General features: G+C 39.4%; 1 protein-coding gene across 2 annotated transcripts; it reads right to left on the bottom strand.

Moving 5' to 3' along the window:
* Window positions 1-742: 742 nt before the first annotated feature.
* LOC114564749 (cell division cycle protein 20 homolog) lies at window positions 743-23,530 on the bottom strand. 2 transcript variants are annotated; one of them, XM_028592265.1, is made up of 11 exons: window positions 23,442-23,530; window positions 22,863-23,062; window positions 16,652-16,794; window positions 15,832-15,919; window positions 15,611-15,736; window positions 12,925-13,121; window positions 4,203-4,297; window positions 3,899-4,127; window positions 2,014-2,139; window positions 1,762-1,879; window positions 743-1,623 (listed from the first exon to the last, which is right to left on the bottom strand). In XM_028592265.1, exons 2-11 carry the CDS (start codon window positions 23,038-23,040, stop codon window positions 1,448-1,450), a joined length of 1,476 nt encoding a protein of 491 aa, XP_028448066.1. In that variant the 5' UTR covers window positions 23,041-23,062; window positions 23,442-23,530; the 3' UTR covers window positions 743-1,447. The 2 variants fall into 2 exon arrangements, with proteins under 2 accessions (XP_028448066.1, XP_028448065.1); XM_028592264.1 differs by having other exon boundaries at window positions 3,899-4,297.
* Between the last annotated feature and the right edge of the window lie 179 nt (window positions 23,531-23,709).

Here is a 23,709-nt window from a genome sequence, read left to right on the forward strand (position 1 = left end):
CGTTGAATAAATATTCTATTATATATATTCTATTTTACTAAAGGATATTTGTAGAAGACTCAAAAGACTATAGACGCTAGGACAACAGGAAGGATAATCCGATGCAGCGGATTTTGATTGTGTTAAAAGAAAACAAACTATTGCTTGCATTCAGCATATGCCTATCATTTTCTGGAGACATAGAACATTAACTATGGAAATGGACATCAAATGTTCAAACCATCATACAAACTTGAAAGTCTGCCATGTTTAAAACTCTATTATCATTTATGAGGCACAGTATCCTACTCTGCTTCCATTGCTAAGCAATCTTTAAGAGCCACTTAAGCCGCATCTATATTTGGTCAAATGTTTATGTTGTCACGTAGTTATATCAGTTCTAATATAATTTACATTCATACAATGGTTTGTTAATTTTGCATCGTGTTATGCAGGTATATTTTTGCTGTGTATGACAGGTGATAGTGCTGTAATGCAGCTTTTAGTGTGAATGAGACTAAGTGACCAGCACACAACTATTTTATGAGGCAGACTAAAAAAAATTATGCTATTAGATAATTAAAATAAAAGTCAACAGTGTTGCACTGTTGGTGTCAAGTGCTTCATTTTGATATTCCTCTTAATTAGATATGTAAGACTCAAAGCCAGGTCAAAACCATCACTTAACTGTGCCCAAATAAGGAGAGGCATCAAATTCTGGATGTGTCCTTAAATCAGCATTGAGGGTAAGCGGACACACAGCGAAAAAAATATGGAATAAACATTCCATAAAATAATCTTTAATTTAACGATTTCTTAAAGTTTACATGAATAGGGAAAACATAGACAGTCCCAACATTGTAACAGCATCACAAAGAAATAGTAAAACCATAAGGATGGTATCTCAAACCAAACCACACAATCCGACCCTTTGGATAACTGGACACACTTAAAGTAGTCCATCCAGTGTTTGGCAGAGTTCAGTGTGATTGGTCTATCACTGGCAAAACAAAACACTTTAAGCAGGGCCTTATCTACAGACTTTAAGACAATTTGTGACATTTTCTGTCTTTCTGTCTTGACTTGCATTAGATATTGTACATGCTTGAAATGGAACATTGTCATTGTGTTTCTTTTTACATTAGTGTTCCCTGAATAGCTTAGTCCAGAAAATATTAAAAGACCGCAATCATGTTTAAATTTCTGTGTGTGTGTGTGTGTGTGTATTTATATATGCACAAATACAAAAATGATATGCAATAAAAGAAGCACCAGTGTAAAGTGTGATACATATATTAAAGTGCATAAAATAATGTGGTCTGGAATCCAGACCATATGCATTTCAGACAGTGGGCTGTTGGTACTTTAGCAAAGGTTTTGGTTATAGTCACGGAGCAACACTGTCCATACACAGAAGGAAGTCAAAACCTAAAAAAACAACAACAAAAAAACACCAAGACAAAGCAAACTATCTGATTGACTGATGAATTACACTGCTAGTTGATTTGACCAGCCTCTCCTTGGCCTTTTTAACAGGATCCACTTCAAAGCTCTTCCACATGCGGATAGTCTCATCTCCAGCAATAGTTGCAATAGTCGAGCAGTCTGGACTCAGAATCAAACTGAGAACTCTGTCCTCGTGGCCTATAATAAAAAGCATTAATATGTTTAAAATCAGCAGAAAGCATGACGTAGTTTCCAGGTCACTGGATATTTCCATTTAAAGTTAAGCATGTGTTAACAAGTACCTAGCCAATACAGTCCAAAAAAATTGTTACTAACCTTTGAGCTCTGCAACCCTGGTGAGAGCAGGGTACTTCCAGATAACAACATTGTTATGGGCATATCCATGGGCAGAGACAAGTTCTTTGTAGTTGGGTGAAAACAACAGTGATGAGATCTGATAAAAAAGTTGTGTGATTTGAGAAAAGACCTGTGATATTGCCACCTCCCAAGTTTAATTTTTTTTTTTTTAAAACCATTTGACTGAGAATATCCATTTAAACTATAAAGGGTCTAGCAGTGTGTAGGTACCTGGGACTGAGTGTCAAGTGAACTGATGCAGGAGCCACTGTTAACATTCCAGATGCGGATGTGACGGTCACTGGTACCACCTCCAGATGCGAGGATACCTGACTGCCACGGACACCAGGCCAAAGCCTAGAATGATAACACGTTCAAAAGTGAGTTTCAAACTTAAAAGGACAATTCCGGCGCAAAATGAACCTAGGGGTTAATAACATATGTGTACTAGGCATGCACGATAAAATCGTTATAAAATCGCGATCTCGATTCACCCTGTTCACAATTTAATTTTTAAATGACTTCGATTTAAAAAAAAAAAAAAAAGGGGGGGCATTTTCGGCCTTTATTTTGGTAGGACATCTCTCCCACAGTTCCAATGAAAAAGCGCCTTTTAGTCACGTGTTTCACTCGTCGAGCAAGCGAGGAAGTTCGGAAATAAACCAAATGGATATGGATGAAAACCCAGGTACAAGTGACGAGAATCCGCCAACCACTCAGTCTCAAACCAAACTTGTTCCGAAAAAAGGCTCACATTTGGTGGTGTGGAAGTATTTTGGATTCAAGCAAGACGACGAGGGTCAGTCCGATGTGATTTGCAAGGCATGCTTTGCCCTCGCTGCAGCACCGCAATGTAACCGTGCGTTCATGGACATCGGAAAAACGTTTTTCCGAGTGAAAACGTCACCATTCACGTAACTTCCTGTGGGAATCAGAGGTGGGAAACTTGGGTTGGATTTTGATAACCGAGTTTCCCAGTTGGTGACGCGTTATTGACAACTGACGTTTGATGTAGGTGACTTTGGTTCACTAAACATATTTCAATGACAATAAACTGTTTATTGTGGACAAATGCCTCTGCCAAGAAACATACACAGACATGACATGTTTGAAATTATTCATAAATAGGCCCATGTATAAAAAAACAACACATTATCTGTGTGGGATACGCATCCCGACCATGTGAACACTGCCAGTCGAAAAAACAACGTAACCGGTGCCTGTTATTCCAAGGTGGCATGAACGCAGCATAACACCACAAGACTTTACCAGCACCTCAAACGTCACCACAAACTGCAATACGATGAAGCCGTACAAGGCAAGAGGTCCGAAAGACGTTTCAATTAGCCTATTTACAGCCATGTTCAGGGCCATATTCAGCGCAGTGCGTTAAACTTCTATTTTTGGTAACCTACTTGAATAGCCAGTTAAATGTTATTTCTATAAAAGGCAAGCAGTTAAAGAGTGTGCTAAGAAATCATTCTGTTTTTGATAGTGTACTTAATTGGCAATTTACAAACTACATTTCTCTAGAAACTGAAGCATGTTGATTGACATGTTTTAATTATGTAAAGACATGCTCAAGGAGTTCAGATAGAGCCAGTATCAGGGCCATATTTAGTTAGTTAGGTCATTATTTTTGGTAGCCTACTGTACTTAAATGGCCAGTATTTACTTTATATTCTTTATTCATTGAAGCCTCTATGTTTACAGGCTTGTGGTGATGCGCAATGTGCTATAGGTTCTAAAAAAAAAAATGTTTTGTTTTCTCATGGTTCATGTGTACAATAAACATTACACATCGTGAGAAAAAAATCGTAATATCATTTCTAAGCTAAAAAATCATGATTCATATTTTTCCCTGAATCGTGCAGGCCTAATGTGTACCAAGTCAAACGTTCTCTGGGACATGTTTTCATGCTAACGCAGACGCATTCGATTAGCATGAAAACGTCCCAGAGAACATTTGACTCGGCACAAATACAGTATGTTATTAACTTAACTTTTTTTTTATTGTGCTTAATGATCAGAAAAAATAAAAACAAATCTTGTCTTGGATTTGTGACAAATTGCTTGAACAAATTCTGTTTTCCAGTACAAGTATGAAGCTACTCACTTTCACAGCTCCTTGATGATCACTCCAGCATTGGACAGAGTTGGTGGTGCCACCCTCTTGCATACGTGGCCATACATAAACCAAGTTATCATTGCCTCCACTGGCCAGGTATCGCCCATCAGGTGACCACTTTAGCCCACACACCTCCTGTGAGTGACCAGTAAGCGTAAAGATGTGGTGGTCTGCCACCCTCACATCATGATGGTGGATGTGTCCTGATCTCGAGCCACTAGGGAAAGAAAGCCACACACCCACACTTGCAAGTTTTTGTCCATTATCAGAAATGAGGAAAAAAAACCTGTACCTGGTGAGAACATGGTCATTCCAGCTCAGGGAAGCGACTCTAGACGTATGGCTGGCCAAGCTGCGTACCCGCGTCCGATTGTAAACATCCCACAACTAAGAAAACAAAAACGTATCGTTAAACAAGATATGAAGCAGTTATTTGATTGCCATGTGTCCTTATGAACCGAGGTGGTGGGTTCATCTCTACACTGACCTGGGAGGTCACGTGACCAACAACTGTAATGGTCGCTGAGAGCTAGAGCTCCTTACCCACCTCCTTATTTCATTGAAAAATAAGGTCTATTCCTTTTTCTTCAATGTCAAATCGTTTGTTATCACAGTGACTCAGTGAAATGCCTGCAAGCGCAAGAAAGCAGGTCGCATTATCTACTCCAAAACAGAAATCCGCTAACATGGCGGCGGCTAACATGGCAACTGATGCTATCGCGGACCTAAACACGGAGGACTTTAATCGCTCAGGTTTTGGAGAAGCAACCAGGTGTGCTTGAATCAGTGGTCCACAATGCAGTAAAGGGAGCGCTAACAGAAATGAATACCTCGCAACACATCAGGACAGAGCTTGAGCTGCAGGGACCTATGGTACGTGATCTGATGCAACGAATGGACAAGACACGGGGATAATCAGCAGATGAAAAAAAAAAAAAAATAGTGAGTGCCTGTGTTGATGACCAGAAGAAATTTGAGCATAATCTAGCCAAAATGGAAGACCGATCTCGACACTACAATGTACGCATCATTGGACTAAAAGAGGGCAGCGAAAAGGATGACCCAGTTGGGTTCCTGCAAGAACAACTAGCGGTGTGGATCCCCCTCCTTACAAAACAAGGCTATCATCGAAACTGACAAAGCACATAGAATCTATGGCAAGGGTACAACACCCACTCGGATTATCAGGTGTTTGAGAAGGCAAGACAAACACAGCAATAGAGGGCTGATTTGGGATTCTAGAACAACGCTGCGCTTTAGGGCTGCCACCTCTTAGTCGATTAGTCGACTAATCGGTCGTTTTGGTCTTAGTTGACTAAGATTTCTTTAGTCCATTAGTCATTTTTTATGCAGAAACTTCTGAGCACATTTATGGTAAACACAAGATTTAAAGTGGTGCTTTTGCAGGATAATTGTGGAGAAACTCAGTTTTACAGATGGTTAATTAACTACATTTATATTGTGCTTTTCTAGTCTTAACCACCTCTCAAAGCGCACAGCTCTGTCAATTAAATCAACTAATCGATTAGTCGACAAAATCGTATAAGTGTTAGTCGACTAAGAATTTCTTTAGTCGAGGAAAGCCCTACTGCGCTTTAAACCTGACTACAGCACATTCACTATCCAGCGGCGTCGAGAGTTTATAGGCCACAGCGTAAGCTACATGCTAAAGGCATCTCAAACTTTCTTTTCTATCCGGCCACCCTGAGAGTGACCCACAGAGGGAGAGAGTTCACCTTCACTACAGCCTAAGATGCAGACGTTTTCTGTCAGGAGTTGGATATGGAGGATGACGCGATATCCACACGGGCCGCTCCGCAGCTGGACCTGGTGCCGACGACTGAGCCAGAGGACAACGGGACACCCACGTAGGGTACTTCGCGTCTGGAGCCGACAGCAGGTCCGGAACTGGCAGACAAATTTATCAGTGAAGGTAGGGTACGCGAGACATGTATGCGTGTATATTTTGAGGATGGCTGAACTTTCAATCCTTTCAGTTAACATCAGGGGGCTAAACGGACCGATCAAACAAGCTAAATTCTTGGACTACTTGAAGAAAGAATATAGATGTAGCGCTTATACAAGAGTCACATTCACGTAAAAGAGATGTAAATCGTCTACAAAATAAATAATTAAAGATTGCTGCTTCATGTAATGTAAGGTGACCAGATTTCCCGGAACTAAAACCGGGACACTAGTGACAACAGCGACCGTAGTGCTCGTGCACGCACGCGCTTTTTAAACGGGAACATGTGCCAGCCCAGGTCAGACATGGACACAGACAGATTAGGGACAATTTTGCCAACAGCACACATAGGCCTACTGCTTAAACATAATGGGGTATCTCAGTTAATATTCATGAATGTTCTTGGTATGTAGCCTACATATCTAAGAAATTATATTAAAAGACATTGAGTGAGTTTCGTGAGGGACCAACCTTATTTTTCAGAATTAAAAGCATTCTTTTGGAAAATGCACCCACTGGACTTGTGAAAAACTTTGTGAAGAGGTATTTTTCATTGCATGGCACTAAACGAATTATTTGGAACTGCTGCCACAGGCTTGAACTAAAGTTACGGTAACACTTTACAGTAAGGGTACATGAATTATGAATTCATGCATGAATTAATTAATGATCTGTGCATTACTTCATTCCTTTACATCTTATGAATCATCAGGAATTGACATGCGTTCATAGCCTCTCATTCATGACCTCATGCATGAACAACACATCAACTAAAGCATTAGGTAAGGTGGGTACCATTATGCATAAGTTGTATGATAATAATGAACTATTTGAATGTTTTGTGTGTAACAATATACATTTATAAAGTAACTAAAGCTTACATATAAATGCAGTGGAGTAGAAGTAGAAAGTGGGGTGAAAAGAAAAAAAAAGTACAGTACTCGAGTGATTTTAAAAACAAAAATATTTATTCATTGTATTTAATCAAGAAATGTCCACAATATTTCAACAGATATTAAAGGTACTCTAAGTGATGTCACGCGTTTTTTAGGCTACAAAATCTTTTGTCACATACAGCAAACATCTCACTATCCTCAAGCTGCCGGTCCCCTAAACACACTGTAAAAAAAACGCGGTCTCTGTAGACAGCCCTGGGTCCACTAACTCCAAGAAAATTAAAGTGGTCCAACCTGGACCATGCAAACATACACAAACTGTGTTCCAGTGTTCAGCCAATAACAGACAAGAAGGGGGGGGTTAGTGCGCTGAAGCACAGAAGGGAGGGAACGGGATGAGGAGGAGGGAGGTGCGAGCTAGTCTTTTTTAGACTAGCGAGCTAGTTACTTCTTTTTTACAAGAAGTAACTTCACCCAACATCACTTAGAGCACCTTTAAGGAAACATGCCAAGTTGAAATACTATATTTTCTGACAATTCCAAAGCCAGTACTCTCCATATTTAAATATAAATTTCCATATTTTGGCCTGGGTGTTGCCTATTTTGACACCCGGGTTGCCGGACATGAAACGCAAAAACAAGGTGCTGGCTGCAGCGATGGTAGCAGCAAACAAATAAACTGGATTAACCGATATAGATTAATTCTACCCAACCTTAAAAAACTCAGCAACTTTTCTAAACAGTTGTATAACCAGAGAAGACGTAAAACACAGGTAAATATTGGAGATATGCATGTAAAATGTGGAGACAGCTTAGTGCCCAAAAGGATGCCGAGTTGGCTCATTTCCTCCTAAGTTAACAGGAAAACTTCATTTATTTATATCACGGCTAACATAGTAGGGATGGGCATTATCATCAGAACATAATATTTTTGAGGACCACAATGGAAACAGGTCCTGGACTTTGTTTTTATCCTCGATTGTATTTTATGTCTTTTTCCATGTGTAAGGCATTCTCGATACAATAAATAAATGTGCTTGCATAACAGACACACACACACACACACACACACACACACACACACACACACACACACACACACACACACACACACACACACACACACACACACACACACACGTAAAGTCCTATCAGGCAGGTTATCTTATATAAGCACCACAATAAGGAGTAGGAAAATAGCCTTTGTTTCGGTATATGCACCATCTATATATGACGAAAGCTTTTTCCCACGTCTAAACAATGAAATGTTCTCTCTCAATGAGTATTCACTAATTATAGGGGGAGACATGAATGCAGTGCTAGATTTAAATCAGGATAGATCAGCTAGCAAGGATTATACCTTTCCCCCCCCACACATCACCTTACCCACTTCGCATTGATTATATTTTGTAGGGGTGTGCATTGGCACTGCCCTCACAATTCGATTTGATTACGATTCACCAGGTAACATTTCAATTCAATTCTACGATGCATTGCGATGCATCAACATTCTACTGCACACAAGGCAAATTTTTCATCAGTCATGAGCAGGTCTCAACATTAAAAAAAAATCCCTACTGGCCCCCGGGGCCAGTAGATCAGAGTTTTGCTGGCCCCTTCTACATTTTTACTGGCCCTGAAAGAAATATCATAGGTGTGATTGGCAAGGACAAAAAAGCAGGAAAATATACGCCGCACCTAACATGAAGCTTCAGAAAATGGTTATAACCCAACCAGCTAGCCACTGCCACTGGATGTTGTGCCATAAGCAGTAAAGCTAGACCAGGGGTCATCAACTACATTTATCCAAGGGCCACAATTATTTTAAGCAAACACTCCAGGGGCCGGACTTTCAAATAAAGAAAATAAAATTATATCTAATACACATCTTCTTGTTTGATATTTTCACTTTCTTACTAAATTAATGCTATATTTTTTACATGTATTAGTGTAAGCAAACTCCTAAAAACATGGAAAATCCATAATGATAACTAGATAGGCTACTTAACTAGAAAATGATCTCAGATTAGGGGGCAGTTCACTGAGGAGTGATGGTTAAAGACTTGATTACTGAAACGTAATCCGTGTCCTGATTGGTGGAAAATGCGTACAGAAAGAAAGTCCTGTTGTCAGGTAAACATCTCACTGTCAAGAGCCTGAAGTTAAAAGTTGTGGAAAACAGCAGCTGTGATGATGAATGGACTGATAAGCAGGCTAGCATTCCTCCTGTATGCCTCATTTGAAATAAGACAATGTTGTTGCTAAATGATACAACCGGCAACATCATCAAGAATAAAGAACATCATTCACGTGCATATTAAGTAGCCACATGTATTTGTTTTGGTCTTAAAATACATCCATAGGTTTACCGCTCCAGCGGAGAGGATGGTTTGTTTAGACAGCAGCTACGTTTACAAGAGTTTGTCCAAAGTTCAAGATTGGTTGCGAATTAAGATAAACACTTAGACTACAAACTACATCTTTCATTTTAGCTTGTTTGTAAAGTCGCTATTTGAAGAGTAGAGCTGTGTTTGCACAGCGCGGTGGACAGCCAGACAGAGCAGACTAAAATATCGCTTTCTGCCTGTACAACAGGTAGGTGGGTATTGATAAGTATTGACTCTGTTATCATTGAGGGTTTATTGTAGGCTACTTACAGTAGGCTAACAAGTGTAGCGTTAATTCATCTGCGCCATTGGCGGTAAATAATCCCCGGTAATGTTTCCAGTCAGTTAGCTACATGTGCTGCGTGAAACGCACACACCTCAGCCCTGGTGTGTGTGCGCGCGCAGCGCGAGCATTGCTGTTCAGAATCCAAAATGCAACGCTTGTATCCAAAGTAATTGGTTATAAATTACCTGAGGTGAAAATTTGAAATGTTAACATTCACACACTTCGTGCCGCTCTGTATGACGTGTGCTGATGCAGCAGACAGAGCCACAGTGACTGGTCCGTGCGGAAACTTTATTGTCCACTCAAGGCCAGAAAATAAACAGTGACAAAATCGATTATGGCACTTTGCCGCATCGATGCTGAATCGTGCATGCCCCGCATTGCAATGCATTGCCGAATCAATTATTGTTGACCCCACTAATATTTTATGTTCTAGTGAGCTTAAGACAATGTTCCACATGATAGCAATATAACCAGCAATTCTGTCTGATCACAAAGCGCTGATAACCACATTCCATTGTGATATGTTAGGAGAAAGATCTAGAAAGTGGCAATTTCATAACTCCCTTCTCCAGAACACTAGCCTGGATGCCAACCGAACTTAGCCCCACCCACAACATTCAAGGTCAAAGTTCGGTCTGGACTTGATCCGTTGAGGAGCAATTATGCTCGAACAAGATCTGTTGGGACCAATCCAATTGTCGGACAGATGATCAACAGTAACAGAATCAACCATGTCAATAAAGAGTGCTTGGATTGAATTGGTTTACAACAGGTGGCTGCCGCTGAAGAATTCATACTTTGCAGTGACGTCATTACCATGGATACCTGGCGGGCAAGAAACGCCGATAGAATGGCGATGAACAGTGGCCAGCCACGGGAATTGCAGCCTTGCAGATTTCCAATACTACAATCAATCAACTATTTAGACCATATGTCACTCGGAACTTGTGATCCATACACAGCACCCGCTTATGTTTTCATTGCTTTGAAGCTGGTAAAGTCTCTACCAGACTTGGAGTTTGGAGATATTTACATCTATCTTATAGAGAATCCGTGACCTTACACCTCACAAAAAATGAAAGCCTACAAAAGTACAGATAGCCATCTTTTTTTTCAAGAGTGGATGGGTTAATAACGCTGTCATATGGGAGGTGAAAAACAGGAATACCTTCATAATCAAAGCAAAGGTGAGTGTTACTAGTTAGCTAGCTACCGCTAACAGCTTGATAAGTAGTATTGTTTTTTTGATTTTATTTTTTTTAAACCTTCTGCCAACACACTAGGCTATGTATCATGTAGGGTGACCAGACGTCCCGGTTTGATCGGGACAGTCCCGAGTCCCAACAAAAGCTGTGTCGGGACGCTAAAATATCCCGGTTTACACCAACCACTATGAAATTGTCCCGGTTGTCAGTGATTACATAACCGACGTGGTCTTATTATAGCCCGATCATTAACTAAACTCATTCTAAGACTAAAAGCGTCCAGCGTAGGATTTTAACAATGTGTGTGTGTCAGTCAATCGTAGCGGTCTGCGTCTACACAATCTGTGCAGCCAGCGTTACGATGTATATTTGTAAACATTGTTGCAACGCCTCTTCTTATCTGTCTCGTTTTAACCAGACTTTTGCTGACACCTGTGTTAAATTTCACAGTAGGCTTTCAGCCAACAAAGTTGAGATGTGTAGATTCCACCATTGCGTAGCCTATGTTACAGAAGATATATCGACAGCACATTAATTTTAAAATCCTCAACTGGCCTGTCATAAACTAGCTGATGGTGTGGCTGCGACTCAGCTGTTCAAGTGGAAGAGGCTGGTTTTAGAACGTAAGAGGCTTCACCGGTTTCAACGGCCAATAGAGAAGTCAGCTGTAAAGTCAGATATAAACTATATGAATAAAAGGATCATTAATCCATTTTATTTCTGCATTACAAACAGCTTTACAAAATGGCAGAGTTTTAGACGGAGCCTCAACAACCGCCTGAAAGCACGGTAACGTTATATGGTGGAGCGAGATAGAGAGAGACTGAAGAGAGAGAGCGCCCAGCGGCGTCGAACAAAGCCGTGAAATAAAACGTATTTTCACCGATTCATCTTTAGAAATGCAAATGTAGCAAGCATCTCACTATCACTAGCGTTATCCACATTCAAATTATATATGATAATTTTTCAACCGAAGAAAGTTTCAGTTAGCCGTAGGTTTGTCGTAGTACCACTTAGTTTTGTGTGAAACCGCTCAGTGAGCTACATCTCTTGTCTCACACAATTTACGTCACCTAGCTTGATGCTCAACTTGCTCGCTAGCTAGCTAGCTTAGCTGTTCCACAACACATGTAACGTTATCTTACCTGATGTGTTTTATCCAGTGAATAGTTTCCAGCAGATAAGCAAAACAAGCAAGATTCTCTGCTCATTTGAGTAACGTTACATCCCCAGTACGATACACACAGACATCGTAGCTTCAGCGAGACGTCATCCATGAGACACTGAAGTGTGTAGTCTTTCTAATTACGTATTTTCACAGTCCTATACTTCAACAGTTTAACAATAAACAGACTTTCTTCGGTTGAAAAATAATGTTTTAAATTGACGAACATCATATTTGTAATCCATGGCTCAATTCAAACGGGATCAAAAAATTATTATCTCTCCATTGACTCTCGTTCATATTTTTTCCAAATTAAGGTACCATGACCGGAAGTAGAAGGGCGGGACTTCGGCTCTCTATGGAGCGGTTTCAGACTCATATTCTGACTAGAATCTGAGTATGACCACATCAGGCTATCAGAACACAGCTTTTAATGCAGAATTTAGAGCCAAACTGGTTGAGTTTATATCAATCAATACTGATTCAATTTAGGACCCTGCATTCGTTTGGCAGGCAACTAAACGATTTATTAGAGATTTAACATCTTCCTTTGCAGTCAATTTGAAGAGAAAAAGAGGCAAGGATTGCAGGGTTGGAAAAACATTGTAAATCTTTAGCAGTCTCCTAAGACTTTTCTAAATACACACATTTAGAAAAACACATACACATACTCCTCTAGTCACAAGTCGAACAGAACTAAATGATTTGCTAAGGAGATCTGAATTCATAATAAACAGAGTGAGGCAAAATTATTATTTTAATGGTTGTAAACCAAGCAAATTGCTTGCTCTGAAATTAAAACAAAGCGAATCCAGAGCTACTATCAACCGCATCCGAGGTATCAACGAATCCTAAAAGATATCAATGCCACGTTTTAATCCCTTTATTCAAAGTTGTACGAGTAATTAGGCAAGGTGTGATTTCGGTTTGTGCGTTTTGTTTTCCTTGTGACTGCAAAAGGGTGGGAGATGTTTTGAGCAATTTGTGTTTTTTCTGTTTTGTACACCATTTGACACTAACTGTCATACATTGTGGAATTTATTCTGTATGTCTGAATGATATTAAATGGTGCTAATAAAAAAATTATCACAAAAAAAAACACTGACCTGAACTTTGCAGTCACTGGTGCCGATAGCTAAGTAGTTTCCCCCTTTGGCCCAGGATAGTGAGCAGATGTAGTCCTCCTCACTCGCCAACCTCATGAGGAAAAAGATTCGATCTTGTGCGTAATCCAACAGGTAAACACGGTTATTAAGTGCCACAGCGACAACATTTTGACTGCTCCAGTCAATCACATTCAAATCTGCAGGGGGGGGGGGGTTAAGATCAAATATTTATGTACAAAATCTTTAAATCTAGTATTTATAATGTAGTGATCAACATCCACCCTCAGTGGATTGATGTTAATGCAAGATGTGATAGACTGCGCATACTAGGGCTGCACAATTAATCACACGATTTGGGCTTTCCACGATCAAATTTGCGTGATTGAGCGGTATTTAAAATGAGTCATTCCGTTCATAGAATGCTCCGTATCAGTTTTTTTTTGCAAAGCCAATCTAGCGCTCCATAAACCATTGTCTGATTACGTGCCTCCATGAGCCAATCAGATTTGTTCCCGGTTGTTCCCCGCAGCTTAGTTTCTATTTCACCTTTATTTTTACAGGCAAGTCATAGCAGAGAGCAAAGAGCACAAAAAAATGTCAATTGCATTCTAACGACACTAACGTTACTAACAATACCTACCAACTGTGAATTTATAGATTATTAATGACACCGATACCACAAACGACTGAGTTCAGTAGAGAGCGAAGCAGATTGGGTGAGTTGCCTCTTCATTCAGCATGTTAACACATTTTTTTGTGGTGGTGGGATATGGCGTTATATCATTCCGGAGCGAGTAATTGTAGGTTTTGAGCACAGAGAACTATATTTTGCAAGCACATTACATTGCATTTTGAACAGAAATTAACACTCGCAAAAAATAATTTTGTTTGAGTAAACAAAAACCAATTCCGTGCACAATCAATGTATTCACGTCTTTCTCTGTGCTCCGGTCATGTATCCCTCGCTCTCAACCTCTGCAGGTGTTGTAAGACTCGTCAAGTGTTGTCATGGGTTTGCACTGTGCATAGTATATTATGGGTGGGCGATATATATCGTTTACAATAATATTGTCATTGTTGTGTTAACGATGTGCAAATTGACATTATTGAGTATTTAAATTACTTAGAAAAAAACACTTCAAAACACGCATTGGCACGCTACACATTCACTCACGTCAACAAGGCGCGTGATTGTGCAGCGGCTACTAGCTCTCCTGTCGGTGTATATTTATACAAGTACAGCCACACTGAACTAATCAATACAGGCAACGATACAACACAGCCGTTACGAGAGCCTTCCAGGCGGCTCATAACATCCCGGAGGACATAGTCAGACCGGGCGCACCATAGGTTGTTGCTAGCAGGCCGAGCTAGCTACCGGCAGGATGAGAAAATAACTCCGGGAAGACCAGAGGCAGAGGACTGCATTTTTGTGCACAATGAATGGAGTACCAACCGCAGGATTGTTGGCCAGCACAGCTCACCTGACCTGGAGCCCTGTCGGTAATATACAGGCCATTTTATTTACCACGAAAACACCACACTGCCATCTACATAGCCCCCGATGCTAACGTTAGCACACATTTGGCTCACTTAAAGTCCTTAAAGTCTGTACTCCCCAGCTTTTTCCAGCATGTAGCTTGTGCTACTAGAGGGAAGAACATACTAGACCACAGCCAAGTAGAAGGACTATGAAAACCTGACACTGCCCTATCTCACAGATACAGAATAGAGCCCTTTGTTTATTATTATGATTTCATCTTGCTTGTATGTTGCACAATTTACATTACAGAAGAGGTGTACAACTGAATGTTTACTCAAGAGTTCAATGTTCCTACACTAGTTCAATTAGTATTAGTATAGTATTTTATTTTTACTTTAATACTAAAATAAATAAGAACTGTTTTCATTCAACATTGTGCCCATTATTATCATCAGTGATTAAGTAACTCAGACTTTTAAAAACACATTTTTAAAGGATATCGTCTAATTATCGTTATCGTCAAAAATAGAGATATTTTTTGTCCATATCGCCCACCCCTATAGTATATCCTAATTTTTTTAAATATCTTAAAATGAAACCATATCTTGGCATTAACTACTGCTTTTTGACATAAATTAGCCAACCTTAGCATTAGGAACGGATAGCTACTTTGCAAGCCAATTAAATACTAAATAAATATTTAAAAAAACAAAACTGTCATTTAGTCCACGGACTTTGGGCTAGCCTGTATGATAACACATCTAAATGCTACTTTAATCAATGTAAACTGTCACAGAGTTAAGTTGCTTATGCTGATAAGAGCCACATGCTGTACAACACTGTTTCATATATGCATTCATTGAACCTACCTAAAGCAGTAGCCCTTCTTCCATGCTCTCACGTCATGCATCTACCACCCTGTGGAGATGGGGGAGGGGCGCCTCAAACTTTTCACAGTTGCATTATGTAACTTGATGCACATATATTTGTACATTAGCAGGAATGTAGCACAATATGGATGTGAAAGCAGTTATAATTAGCCTATGTGACAATAAAACTTGTTTTGGTTCAAATCAACAAATCATCGGGATCTCAATATTGATCAAAATAATAGCCATAATCGTGCAGCCCTAATGCATACATTGCTGTTGTCACAGAAAAATAACATGCATTAATGTTATGAGGAAAAACCTCTACACTTACAGAAATCATTTCGAACATCAGGAGCATCCAGGAATTTGTCAGGATTTGAAGATATGTATCTTGTCTTTTTGACTGAGGCAGGGGTTGCACCCTGACTGTAGAGGACTTTCAAGTTGTTTTGATAGCCTGTACATTAGACCAAAGTAAAAAAACTAAATGTAAATAAAATATTAATGCAATATTTTTGCCAAGCAATAAGTTGACACACATCCTAAAGTTACCTTCTGGAGCATTTAGCGGTTTCCCTCCAAGGTGAAGGATCTTTGAATCTTCAATGTTGTATCCATTTAGTGACATAGACCAGGCTTTCTTTTAAAAAGGAACACGCCAACTTATTGGGACTTTAGCTTATTCACTGTATCCCCCAGAGTTAGTCCATACATACCCTTCTCATCTCCATGTGTGTCGTAACTCTATAATAACACCAAATAACAAGGTCACATGAGACACAGCCATCTTCTAACCGTATACATACTGGGAACTAGGCCTAATTCTCAGAAGGCGAAGCACTGCTACTTGGGCGGAGTGATTTGCTCACAGCACCTGAGAAGCCCCGCGTTTAGGAGCAGAGTGTAACGGTGCTTTTCAGGTGTTGCACTAATCACTCTTCCCAAGTAGCAGTGCTTCGCCTTCTGAATATAGTTCCGAGTATGTATACGGTTAGAAGATTTCTGTGTCTCATGTGACCTTGATATTTGTACACGCTGTGACTACACAAATCACAACATGTAAATGGGAAAATGTTGGCGTTATTTTGTCACTTATTGGGAGCAGTAGGCTAGATGGAGCCAGTTACCTCCAGGATCTGCGCTAACCTAGGCTAGCAGTGTGGACGTCAGTACAACACGCACGGAGATGAGAAGGGTATGTATGGACTTATCCAACTCTAGGGGATACAGTGAATAAGCTAAAGTCCCAATAAGTCAGCGTGTTCCTTTAAAAATCAAAATCAATATAATAAATTTAAATCCGTTTAAAATCAATACAATCCTTTAATTCACTGAAGGATCATGTAGGTGTATAAAAAAAAAAAATACTTACTGATGTTTCTGTTGTATCATTTGTGTCCACAGGCTGATTTTCTTTTGAGAGCAGAAAACTTGCCACATCCATTTGTTTGCGGTTTCTTGTGGGAATGAAGCGGTCGCCCCCCATCTTAGTCGGTGTACGCTTTTTATTATTGCCTAAGATACAAAAAATAGGTATACGTGCAGTTTAGTGTCCCAAATTCCCTATGGAAGATTCTACGTGCAGTTTAGTGTCCCAAATTCCTCCATACAATGGGCCTTATTCACCAATATCTTCCTAAGTTTTCTCTTAAATTAGAGGTTGACCGATATGGGTTATCTCAGGCCGATGCTGATCTTTTGAAATCAGGGTCGGACGATATATGCTGCAGATTATTTTTGGCCGATTATTTTTGGCCGACATTTGCTTGTTTTTAACCTCTATTTGAAAAGATAAAATTGAACACTAATAAGTACTTAAGATACACAAAATTTCTCAACAAAAACATTTATTGAATACTTGAACACCAGTCTGCACTTGTATACTTACATTAAACATGTATAATGTAAAAACATATATTGTATAAATAAACAGAACGGGTAAGAAGAAAGAAAGAAAATAAACTTAACTTTGTCAAATAAACTTTTCAATGAAAAGATAAAGTTTAGTGCACTTAGCAGCATTTATCAAACATCTGAGAACAATAAAATAAATTAACCATTTTAACAATAGTAGTGCTGACACACAGTAGCAACCAGCAGCATTTCTTTGTTTTGGTGTTGGCTGGGTGAAGCGCTGCCATAAGGGGGTGGTTTTCTTTTCAGCCATCAGACTTAATGACTAAAAAAGGGGGAAAATACAAGGTTAAGTTAGTATTTTTGTATAGTATCTTCTTCAAGTCATTTTATAGATAGGTATAGATATTAAATCTAACATTTGTTTTATAAATCAGCTAATAATTCAGTGCATTGTAAGTAATACAAGGCTAAAAACGTTTCTATCATCTTCCCAAAAACTGTCCTGAAACATGTATTTTTGTTTTGTTTTGTTTGTTGACAGACAAAGCCAAATAGACAAAACCTAATTATCGCAAAAGGGGGGAAAACAACTTTAGGCCATATGGTCAAAATTAAATGATTTAATAATAATGTAATAACTATAACTTATAACAATAATGTATTTCACTAGTAAATTGCTGTTGAACGACAAAATCAACCACCATGGCAAAAGGGTATTTTACAACAACTTTGAATGCACCGCGACGCACCGTCTGTGTTGTTCTTCAGACAAGTAGACAACGGCAGCTGCACACTGCTTAACATGCTGCTGTTGGATCATATACACTGAAATAAATCACACTTTACACCGTTTAACTGTCAGCATTTTAAATCGTGTTTAATCCATCTGCTAGCTAACGGTAGGCTAACATTAGCTGCTGACGAGTGTAATGTTAACTAGCGTCACATGCTGCAATGTTTCTGTTATTCTAACATTCGTTTTCGAGCATCAGAGAGCAACGCAGGCATATCAGTGGCGCCGAAATGACTCACAGAAATCCGCGCTGCTATTCGGTCCGGTAGGTACGGGTCGTTAAGGCACAGGTGCCATATTAGCAGCGGGTCTACTCTGTACCAACCCTAGCAACGACGCTAGCAAAGCAAAGCCAGTCCTTCACTAGCCTATGGTGCGGTGGTCTCTTTTAACTACAACTTCTTTCTCTGCATTGAGTTGACAACCCTCTCAAATATAGACACACAAACAGAACAAATAATAAAAGTCTCAGATCCACTGTCTGTGATTGCAAAATTCTAGCTTAATTATTGTGACATGACAGCATGACATGACAGCTATTAATATGCAAAGTAGCCGAACGTCATGTCGCCTATTCATGTTTTTTTCTCGAAGTTGGCAGTAACATGTCAAACGTTTTTCATTAAATATATAGGACTTTAAGAATTTAATCCTTACCGTTTTCTCCGAGGAACAGCTCCTTCCTTAGGCACTGGGTGAGGTCTGCTCACTCTGCTGGTATCTGACTCTAGGGGCAGCATGCGTCGAACACATGTTCCACAACAACAACAACACCAGGCTGCCCCCAGATGCGCCTGCCTATTAATCGGCTTGATATTGGCCGATGCCGATTATGTAAAAAATGCCAAAAAAAATTGGCCGATTAATCGGCCTACCGATTAATCAGTCGACCTCTATCTTAAATACGTTTTTAAGAAAGTCCCTAACAAAAGTCTACATCGGATTCATGACGTATTCTTAAACGGAACTGTTTGCACCTGTGTTCTTAGGATTGATGAATCCCACATCTTCATAATTGAAAGCGCATGCCAGTTGTTCCTAATTAGCATAAAAAAACGCCCCGCAAATTCCCATATAAGGACACGACACTTCCTGTGCAGCTCCTGGGAAGTGCTGAGATGGTTGTCAGAGGCACAGATGACTTGTACATTGCAGTGGTGTACTGAATCTCAGTACTTAAGTAAAAGTACAAATAACCAGAGACATATTTACTTTAGTAAAAGTACCACAATGACAACCCTACTTAAGTAAAAGTACCTGATTTTAAAATGTACTTTAAGTAGTGCTATCAGTTAAACGCGTTATTAACGGCGTTAACGCAAACCCAAACCCATGTTAACGCCGTAATTTTTTTAATCGCGAAATTAACGTTCTTTTTGGCCTAGCAAACTTTGTAGTTTTTTTTTCACATGTTGTTGCAACAACTAGTAATATTAGAAAAACTACACCACCACACCGGATCTAGCTAGACCGGAAACAAAAACAAAACAACAGGCACGCTGCACACAATTGTTTGGGCTTGCAAGCCGGCCAAAGAGTAGTAGGCTAACGTTATGTTTTGAGTGGATGGCGATGAAGAAGCTCGAGGCTGCGCTGGAGCACAGCAAGTAATTTATTGTGTATCCGTGTCGTGTGTATATCGGTTTGTTTAATAATCAAAAGTAGGTTTGTGTCAGAACAGTAATGTTAATGATTGGGTGTGTGTTTATGTGCGTGTGGGTATGCTATGCATGTGTGAAAGCTAGGAGTGTGTGTGTGTGTGTGTGCGGTGAGTGAGTGAGTGAATGAGAGAACTAAATAAAAAGGGACAAAAAGAAATCAAGGGAAATTTAGAATGGATAAAAATGTGCGATTGAGAGTTAACAATGACATTAATGCGATTAATTGCAATTAAATATTTTAATCGTTTGACAGCACTAACTTTAAGTATTAAAAGTAGTAATCTTATTTGCATATTACCATTTTAAATGGTAATATGTCCACTACCACAAACAAGGCCTGGCTTTTAAAAAAGTTCCTATCCTAACCACCATAAAAACGGGTCAGTGGTGCTGCGCCCAGGCTCTGGAGCACCAGAGCCAGGTTGGAAGCTGATAAAAGATCGGCGGTGCCCTATACATCTATGGCAGCCAAACTTCACTGGTGAGACTGTAATGGGAAAAATTACATTTAAGCATAATTATATTTTTATGTTTTATTTCTACTTTAATTCTCTCACATTATTGAAAGACAGTTTATCTCAGTTTCTGCTTAAACTGCTGAGGTGTCCAGTCTGGAACAAAATGTGAGCACTGTTTGTCTGAACAGATAGGGGGGACAAGGTCACCCTAAAACTATCTCCAGTTTTCCCATGCCAGTTAAGATGTAACTGGGGGGTGAAAGTCGTACCGGGAGGAGGAGGCGAAATGGCTCCAAGATGTCTCTTGCATTTCTCTGATTGTCTTCATGTGTATCAGATTGCCTGTAAGAACTGTAGCGTCATAATAATCTAAGTGCGTGTGTGCTGTCACTCTGAAGATGCATATAAGCCTAGTGTTCTTGTTCACTCATGGGAGAAACTGACTCCACACTGGGCTGCGGCCTTTTGTGAAATCATGTTGATCCTATATTTGCAAATATATCTTCTTTAATAAAACACAAAAACCCAACTTGGTTTTAGTCTCAGTCTGTCTTATTTGTTTCAATTTACTAAACTCTGAAAACTCTTCCACCTGCTGCAAAGGAAACTTCCACTACAAGACAAACTTGTGACGGTCAGGAAGACGTTTTGAAAATTTTAAATATTCCATATTTAAAGCATCAATCTGATGAATTTTGAGATGCATTTTTTGCCAACCAACAGTGTAATATTTCAATATGCACTCATAAAAGTTAATTTTACTGGCTAAACAGTTAAAGTCCTTTTGACATTAAACAGTAATAAAAGTCATAATTTTTCTAAACTAAAAAAAAAAAAAAAAAAAAAAAGATACATTTTTACTTCTTCCAACCATATGTTAAATAAAGAGTCAATGTGGATTTACATATTGCCATAATATCATAATCCTACAATTAATCATTGTGAAAACTAAACTTTACTACTTTGGCCAAGTCATCATCAAAAAAGCGAATTTATATATGAGTTGTAATGTACATTTATTAAAAACGTTTCATATAGCTAATTCCAAACAGACCGCTTTATCAAGGCAGTTTGGGCTTCAGATTTTTAAAACATTGGCCATCGTTAATGACAAATCATGTTCCGCTATGAACATGCACACACGTATTGTTTGTATCACGGTCGGTCAGTGAAGGTAACGTACTCGTATGACAGAGCTTTGTGACTAGCATCTAATGACTAGCGAGCAAGCCCTGGCTTACCGCTACTGTCGTACGGTGTCTTCCTTCAACATGCGCTGCAGAAGCAAGCACCAGGCTCCCTCAGTTTGAGGCACCAAGTGCTAAACGGCTTCCCGTCTCCACTCTTTTCCTCGTCCTCTATTCATGCCCACCGCCATTTCTTTTAACTACTTACTCAATTAAAGCTTCCTGTATCTACATGCTCCAAGTAGGGCTGCCACCTCTTAGTCGATTAGTCGACTAATCGGTCGTTTCGGTATTAGTCAACTAAGATTTCTTTAGTCGATTAGTCATTTTTTATGCTTATTCATGCTTAATTACTTATTTCCAAGAAACTTCTGAGCACATTTATGGTAAACACAAGATTTAAAGTGGTGCTCTTGCAGGATTAATTGTGGAGAAACTCAGTTTTACAGATGGTTAATTAACTACATTTAAATTGTGCTTTTCTAGTCTTAACCACCTCTCAAAGCGCACAGCTCTGTCAATTAAATCAACTAATCGATTAGTTGACAAAATCGTATAAGTGTTAGTCGACTAAGAATTTCTTTAGTCGAGGACAGCCCTAGCTCCAAGTTTGATAAACTTTGCCTCCATTTTTTTTTAGCCGCGTTACCACGGAGACCACACCAGCACTTGTTCTATGGGCAGCGCACTCTCACATTTCGGCAAAGACCCGCCCTACTTTGCATATGATTGGCTAGAACTCGTTTCATTGGTAGGTGGAAGTTCGATGATTGGTTGAATCCAGCACATCAAAACAAGCCAGACCCCCCTTAAACATGTTCTCATTGAATCTACACGATTCACGTAGGTCACCTATTTTGGTTTCAAAACGGCGAATTTCGCCGAAAGGTGAGTGATTTTCATGTCTGATAGATAATTGCCGCAGAATGTAACTTAGTAAAAGTCAAAAGTATGCACTATTGATTCTACTTAAGTAAAGTACAGATACTGAAAAAATTTACTTAAGTACAGTAACAAAGTATTTGTACTTCATTACATTCCACCACTGCATTTTGCCCTTATAAATAGCCCGATCAATCACCAAATAACGCAGGATTTAATCAGTTTAATTGTTGATGTAAATTGCAGTGTTATTGTTTATTTGCATACTAGGATTTTTTTTTCCAACTAAGGATCAGAAATACATTACAGTAAAATACTATCATTGTAAACGACTGTACAATTAAATAAAATGCAGTGACCAATTATTTGGAGCAAATTGTCAACCCCTACAATGTGCTTAAGAGTGCTCTTGAATGTTCTTAGATTTAGTTCTTAGCTAAGAACAAATCCAAGATAAGAAAACATTAGTGAATGTCAGAATCTTCAAATGGGGTTTAAGAACACTTTTTTCGTAAGAACGGTTGGTGAATGAGGCCCATTGTACTTTATTATGAACCTGCTAAACCACCGGTTTACACAGGTAGTTTATAGCCCTAACCCTATAACCCTAACCACCATCATCATTTGGGACACTTTTTGGAAAATATTTTGGGACACTAAACTGCACGTAAACCCCAAATATATCCCAGTGATTAACATTTGCAGAGATATAATTACGCTGCATTAATATAATGGTACACATTACCTGGTGTTTTTGATGAACTGCGCGACACATTGGCAGATTTGCCAGGAGACAACCCGTTCAAGGCGGATGAGTTTGATGAGCTGGCCTTCCTCTGCCACCTTGCCATGGGAGCGTTTGTGATGGGCATATCCAGCTTCAAGATGCTATGGATGTCGTTCTCAAACCCAAACTGCGCCATTATATCCAGGTTTTCACACGACCTGTAATATATCAGGGCAAATAAAAAAAATAAGAATCTATTTGACGTGCAATAGTAACGTCAACTGGCTAATATTAACGTTTCAACAAGTTTTAGGTCGCCTAGCTAACGTTAGCTAACGTTAGCTAGGCAACACATGCTAACGCTTAGCTAGATCACAGAGGTAACGTTAACGTTAGCACTAGCTAGCTAGCCAGACCTATATGCGCTGGAGTATAAAAAAAAGGAAGTCGTTTTACATTAGCCAAACCTATTTTGCATTAACGTTAACCTAGGTATAACGACAGCAGGTAAATCCAGATAGCTTTCCCTAAGTAGCTAAATGAACAGAAGTTAGCATAACCATTCACTACCATTAACCGCTTTGAAAGTTTAATTACCGTCAAATGTGGCCCTTCTTAAACCTCAAATTTAACAGAACGATATCACTTCTTCAAGAAAACCGGAGCAACACTGACCGTTCTCTCTCTTCTCTTTCTAAATTTTGAATTTCGTGACGATGACGCCACACGGGCCAGAAAGAGCTCCTGTGATTGGTTCGTTCAAGAAGCTGAAGGTCAGGAAAATGACTTTTTTTATTTTTATTTGTTTCAGAGTTTTAGATTCCAGCATGACACTTGTTTTCTGGATTCGTTTTTATATTTTACA

The sequence above is a fragment of the Perca flavescens genome, chromosome 12 (assembly GCF_004354835.1).
Source record: "Perca flavescens isolate YP-PL-M2 chromosome 12, PFLA_1.0, whole genome shotgun sequence".
NCBI lineage: Eukaryota > Metazoa > Chordata > Actinopteri > Perciformes > Percidae > Perca > Perca flavescens.

What these genes read in the sequence shown, in the direction of transcription:
- LOC114564749 (XM_028592264.1), bottom strand. Translation starts at nt 23,040, where the DNA reads ATGGCGCAGTTTGGGTTTGAGAACGACATCCATAGCATCTTGAAGCTG. An exon ending in TGATGTTCGAAATGATTTCT is followed by an intron (nt 13,122 to 15,610) that starts GTAAGTGTAGAG and finishes CCCCCCCTGCAG; the next exon opens with ATTTGAATGTGATTGACTGG. An exon ending in CACTTGACACTCAGTCCCAG is followed by an intron (nt 1,880 to 2,013) that starts GTACCTACACAC and finishes CTTTTTTATCAG; the next exon opens with ATCTCATCACTGTTGTTTTC.